Below are 6,201 nucleotides of genomic sequence, written 5' to 3' on the forward strand. Positions count from 1 at the left end.
GGTTCTTGACTTTCCTGTTCTCTTCAAAGACCAGACTGTGTCTGATTGGCCAATCTGCTGCCAGACTATAGCCCCATATAGGGAAAATGATCACAAGTTCAGTCACACCTACACAAAGATCTGGTTCTCTGAATAGAATCACAGAGAGGGAGGTGCACAATGGTTGCTCGTGTTGGTATTACGTTTTAAATGACTAAAAAATACTTCATCACTATGCACATTATAAGCATTGGCTACTTAGCATGAACAGATTTATTCAATACACTTGAAGCATAGTATGGCAAATATCACTTCCTAGATGTTGAATCCAGTGTAGCAGTATGACATATGCTGTCCAGAGAATGAAAGATATCACTGGGGCTGCTGTGAGGAGAGACGAATTTTAGCATTAAACTGAAGGTAAAGCGGAGAATTTTTTTATGTTTTGAGAAGAAAACAGAAAAGTCCATCCTGACACATTCTCATACCGAAACATGTAATGGGTAAGACTAACCACACACTCTGGTTGCGTCCTTGGCTGCTCCGGTGATGAATCCTGCAAAAAGAGTCCCCAAAAAACATCCTTGTTATTTATCTCAAAGAGCATCTGTTGATGATGAAAGTAACATGCTTCAGAAAGCAGAAAATGTAGGGGTAGAGCTCTGCGCATGAGCAGTAGTAACTGAGGCCGGAAACGTTGTGAACTGCTGCGGGATCGGATCCAATAGGAAGGTTCTGTCTGCAGAGCGGGAGAGCCACGTACAGGCTGCTGGTAGAGGGCTGCACGGAGAGGCTGGACTCGTCTTCTACGGCCCTATAAGTGCACGGCTTCTAGTTCGGGTGCGCGTCGTAGTTTTAAAGGGTGATTTCACTCAAAATATACTTCCAATTTTCAAAAAAAATATTTAAGAAGAGTATTTTTAACCCCTTACCGCTCCCATGTCCCGCCGGTATCATCCGATACCGTAATTTCGTCCAGTATCGGCCCGATACCGATACCCAGTATCGGATCGGCGCATCTCTAGTTACTGTTATCCCAATGTTGACTTATTCCAGCAAATTCTTGCAGCAACATCACCTTCTGAGGAACATGATGAGTCAAGTTGAAGTGGAATGAAAGACAAAGCAAGTTATCAGTTAATTTAATGACAATAGATGTGTATGATGAGTGACCATACACAAGTTCTTATGGCAAAATGATGCAATTTGCCGTTTACCTCTTGAAAAACAAAAAGCACTCGTGAGATGCCATTGTGTTTATCGCTCTGTTTTGAGCAAAACAATCGTCATACCTTCGCCATTCTTGAGAGACAAGAATTTGCTGAATTGTCCAACCNGCAACTCTTCTTGCACAGTAGTAAGTTCCTGAGTCTGAAATACGCAAATCTTTAATATGAAAGTGATTGTTTCCTGCTTCATTAGTCATTGTGAATCGTGAATTATTCTGAAATTCATCATTACAAGTGCCGACTGTGTTCAACATATACACCGTACAGATGAAACTTGGTTTCTGTCCCAGACTTTGCTTGTACCAGTAAAACCTCGTTGCATCTGTGTGTTTATAGAAACACCGTAAAGTCAAGCTTCCACCAACATCAGCTGATATAAAACGAGCCTCTTGACGATGAGACGAGAGTTTCTGAGTCGCCACTCGAGCTGATAGGAAATGAGACAAAAGAATGCAGCCTTCAATTTCCATGAAAGAATTCAGTAAATCAGTACATTTAAACTTTTCAAACATTTGCATAAAGGAGTGATCATAATTGATGCATGTTTGAATTACAAAATTATAACTCACCTATTGTCTCCAGGAGCAGACATGTCAGACACACAACAAACCTGGGAGGTGTCATTGCGCTCAGACTGCTGAGTTGAATGAAGGAGGTTCTTGACTTTCCTGTTCTCTTCAAAGACCAGACTGTCTTTGATTGGCCAGTCTGCTGCCAGACTATAGCCCCATATAGGGAAAATGATCACAAGTTCAGTACCACCTACACAAAAATCTGGTTCTCTGAATAGAATCACAGAGAGGGAGGTGCATACTGGTTGCTCGTGTTGGTATTATGGTTTGAATGACTAAAAAATACATTATCGCCATACACATTATTGGCATTGGCTACTTAGCATGAACAGATTTATTCAATACACTTGAAGCATACTATGGCAAATATCACTTCCTAGATGTTGAATTAATGTGGCCGTATAACTTATGCTGTCCAGAGAATGAAGGATATCATTGGGGCTGCTGTGAGGAGAGACGTTTTGAGAAGAAAACAGAAATGTCCATCCTGACACATTCTCATACCGAAACATGTAATGGGTAAGACTAACCACAAACTCTGGTTGTGTTCAAGGCTGCTCCAGTGATGAATCCTGGAAAAAGACGAGTCCCCAAAAAACGTCCTTGTTATTTGTCTCAAAGAGCATCTGTAAATGGACAAAGTAAAAGTAACATGCTTACATCCCGCCAAAAACCACAACCCCTGCTACACTAAAAGAGACAGAAAGCAGAAAGTGTAGGGGTAGAGGTCAGCAGATCTCTGAGTAAGGAGCGAAAGGTTTTAAGGCATCCTTAGTAAACTCTGCAGTATCAACAGAAATAGTTGGACCTTGTGTTTACAAGGAAGACAACCATCAGGATTGTTTGGATTTTCTCTTATCTTAGCAATTCAGCGATTTATAAAAGAACCCATGTTGAAGGGAGATACTATATTCACATGACACTTAAAGGTTTCTGTCGGCCCAATGTTGACTTATTCCAGCAAATTCTTGCAGCAACATCACCTTCTGAGGAACATCATACTTCACTTTGTCACTAATTGAAGTGGAATGAAAGACAAAGCAAGTTGTCAGTTAATTTAGTAAGTTGAGCTGTGTATGATGAGTGACCATACACAAGTTCTAAGAGCAAGAAGATGCAACTTGCAACACTGTGTGTGTATTGTGTGTGTGTATATGCTCACAAGTTGATTGAAGCTATAGTGTCAAGTGTGCCATTTGGGAAATGGTCAAAGATACATGAGTAGATTCAAATGATGTTTCATCTTGAAATTAGACTTAAAATGAATGAAGGTAAGTGACCTATATATTCCATGGCCCTAAGTCAAGTCTGTGATGCTAGGAGTCAGTATCTAGGGCCTCGACTTTGCCTGCAGCTTGTGTTATCAACCCCAATGCTTATCCATGTGGGTGGTTGGCCTGCAAAGCAATGGTTCCATGTTGTCCTTTCAGGCTCTTTCCAGCCGAGCCACATCAATCAAATCTTAGCTAGGAGATCATGGCTGGTGAGTAGGTGCTGTCACTCTTTATGGACCATTGATTAGAATCAGTGAGGATTCCCTCCCCTGCAGCCAGTTTGACCTAGAAGACCCTACCAGTGGCTATTGCCTCCTAGGAGACAAAGGAACTGCGTCAGCTACGTTAAGATGGCAATTTTTTAGGGGCAAAGATGTTTAAGTTTGTCGGGTTCTTGTCAACAAGTACCAGTTAAATGGGGCTTAAGTTAGACTGACCAGTTGGTGCTGCATCAACGATAACATGGGCGTTGCACTGAACTGTTGCAATGAGTTCGGCCATCCAAGGATACCTGTAGATATCTTCCTTTTTTTAGTTTTTCTGGGCTTGTCCATTTGGGACTCAGAACTTACCAGAGGGATTACATATCCCATCTGACCAATGCTTCAGGAAAGGAACTTGTGACTGATTTAGTCCATTATCTACTCAATAAGACCAGGATGCTGGGGTGTGTTCCTGAGTTTCTGGCTGTATTGTGCTCAAAGTGCACAATTCTTTAATTCCAAACCGGTGTATATAAAATTTGTATATAAAAAGCTCCTAAAACACCTCACCTCAAAGGTATTACCGGTACAAATGTAATTACTATATCAGTCAGGAGATGTAAAAAAAAAAAAAACCCTAAAAACATGATATTATTTTTACCTTAGGTGGGAATACATTTTTAATTGAGTTAAGTGCAAATTTGATTAAATATTTGGTAAATTTAAACATTATTAAGTGCTACAAGATACACAATCATTAGTAAAGTAAGCAAACGTAATTTTCACCCAAGCAGTAATTTTCTAAACTAACAGGTCCTGGTGTCTTTAGGTCAGCAGAACAAAACTTACTGTGTTATTGTCTCATCACTCAGTGGGTGAGGTCAACCACATTCACAGATAGCATCAACCTCTCATGAATGAGGACGATCACACTGGATTGAATAATCACGTAGTCTCCAGCTTTATACTTTGGATTATGTTTATTGATCATCAGCGACTTAAAGCTCAAATGCAAAAACACACACAGGATTCTGTTGAGCGACAATGAGGTTAAAACACATGAAGTCAGAGACAATCTTCACCCTCAGTAAGGACGAGTGATTACTTCTTCTGCATCAGGTCACTTAATGAATAAAAACAACATCATAGCAGACATGACCTGCTTGATACCCTACAGACAAAACACATTCCAAGCATGCATTATGGATATTTTAATCTGCATTTTTATGTCCTAAATCACATTATAAAAGGAAAGATATATATTTCAGCTGCAGGCCACAAAGAAGCTATAAAAACGGATTTATTTCATATTATTTCTACATTGAACACAATCAAAAAAGAAATCCTGTCTTACTCGAAAGCAAATGAAACAGTGATACAGTTCTACTGCTTTATGCTGTAGTACATGCAGTCGCTCCAGGTGGGATCCCTCTGGCTTTTTGATCTGTTTGTCAGGTTGACACTTACAGCAGTGTTATAGATGTTTTCTCCATGTCGGTGACCCTGTTAATAAAGTATTTATTTGCAGTGTTCATATCAATGTAAACGTAATCAAACTATGTCCACAAATACATTTTTTAATGAGCAGTTATTACTCACCTTTACATCTGAGCTTGATAAGTTTGCTTGAGACTCTGGTTGTGAAACATAGAAAAAATATTCAGAAGTCAAATGTAGTGACTGTAAACTGTCAGATTTAAAAATTTTAAAAAAGCACCAGTTACCTGGAGATGTGCAGCAGTTGTTCTTGTTCATCAGACACAGTGAGAAAGCCAATACAACACTCAAAAAGGAGGTGAATGTAAAGGCCCCTCTCCAGAAATAAGCAACAGAAGCACCAATGTTCTCCTCATCTGCAAAGCCAACATTGGAAATATAGTTTTCAGTAAATTTGATGGAGGAGTGGGTTTTTCTTTACTTTAAACAACCTAAAGTTACTCACCCTCATCGCTCAACTTGGTCCCGTTTCCAAACACGATGTGTCCACATGAGGCAACAGCACAGTAGTAGGTTCCAGCATGAGACAGGTTCTTTATCGGCAGGTTGTGGACACAGGTGCGTGTTTGTCTGTTGGGTTTCTTCCCACACTGATCATTTGTGCCTCCTTGAGTGTAAATGATCCTTGGAAGAGGTTCTTCTCCAGTTTGGAACCAGTACACACTGTGTTCTCCATCACAGATCCCAGTTTGTACTGTACAGCTCAGATTCACAGAGTCTCCTGGGTGGATGGTCGTAGATGGCGACTGCTGGACTGAAGGTCGGATGTTCAAACCTGAGCCTTTTACGTTGACGATGGTGCCCTCTGCAAACTCCAACAAGAATGAGTAGCTGCTTGCACAGTAATAAGTAGCTGAGTCTGAAGTGCGCAGATCTGTTATCTTCAGGTGGTTGTTTCCTTTTTCAGTGTCCACTGTGAAGCGCGGGTTGCTCTTGAAATTATCATAAAATGTGGCTTCTTTGTCAAACTTGTAGAACATGGAGATGAGCCTCAGTCTCTGTCGCAGACTTTGCTTGTACCAGTAAAACCTCGTTGCATCTGTTTGTTCATAGAAACACTGCAAAGTCAAGCTTCCACCAACATCAGCTGATATAAAACGAGCCTCTTGACGATGAGATGAGAATTTCTGAGTCGCCACTCGAGCTGATAGGAAATGAGACAAAAGAATGCAGCCTTCAGTTTCCATGAAACAATTCAACAAAACAGTACATTAAAAAATACTGAAACATTTGCATGAAGCAGTGATCATAAATGATACATATTTGAATTACAAAATCATAACTCACCTATTGTCTCCAGGAGCAGACATGTCAGATAAACAACAAACTTGGGAGGTGTCATCGCGCTCAGACTGCTGAGTTGAATGAAGGAGGTTCTTGACTTTCCTGTTCTCTTCAAAGACCAGACTGTCTCTGATTGGCCAATCTGCTGCCAGACTATAGCCCC

At 40.5% G+C, this 6,201-nt stretch overlaps 2 protein-coding genes across 4 annotated transcripts in view; both read right to left on the reverse strand.

The window, feature by feature from the left end:
- LOC103361173 (uncharacterized) overlaps positions 1–6,117 on the reverse strand; it is a 12,680-nt gene extending 6,563 nt beyond the window's left edge. The window contains exons 1-5 of one of the 2 annotated variants that reach the window (XM_008287188.1): positions 6,042–6,117; positions 5,200–5,898; positions 4,982–5,110; positions 4,857–4,891; positions 4,427–4,760 (exon numbers count right to left, since the gene is read on the reverse strand). In XM_008287188.1, the coding sequence (XP_008285410.1) occupies positions 4,641–4,760; positions 4,857–4,891; positions 4,982–5,110; positions 5,200–5,898; positions 6,042–6,096 (1,038 nt within the window). In that variant the 5' untranslated portion in view covers positions 6,097–6,117 and the 3' untranslated portion in view covers positions 4,427–4,640. Of the gene's footprint in view, positions 1–4,426; positions 4,761–4,856; positions 4,892–4,981; positions 5,111–5,199; positions 5,899–6,041 lie in introns of those variants that run through there. The other variant, XM_008287186.1, reaches the window with a different exon arrangement.
- The window catches only part of LOC103361174 (uncharacterized), a 34,565-nt gene that overhangs the window by 24,297 nt on the left and 4,067 nt on the right, over positions 1–6,201 (reverse strand). The window contains exon 6 of one of the 2 annotated variants that reach the window (XM_008287190.1): positions 4,225–4,416. The exons of the other annotated variant lie outside the window; for it this stretch is intronic. The gene's annotated coding sequence lies outside the window, so the exon portion shown is untranslated. Of the gene's footprint in view, positions 1–4,224; positions 4,417–6,201 lie in introns of those variants that run through there. 2 annotated transcript variants of the gene reach the window in all.

This window comes from Stegastes partitus, unplaced genomic scaffold (genome assembly GCF_000690725.1).
Source record: "Stegastes partitus isolate 25-593 unplaced genomic scaffold, Stegastes_partitus-1.0.2 Scaffold489, whole genome shotgun sequence".
In the NCBI taxonomy this organism is placed as follows: domain Eukaryota; kingdom Metazoa; phylum Chordata; class Actinopteri; family Pomacentridae; genus Stegastes; species Stegastes partitus.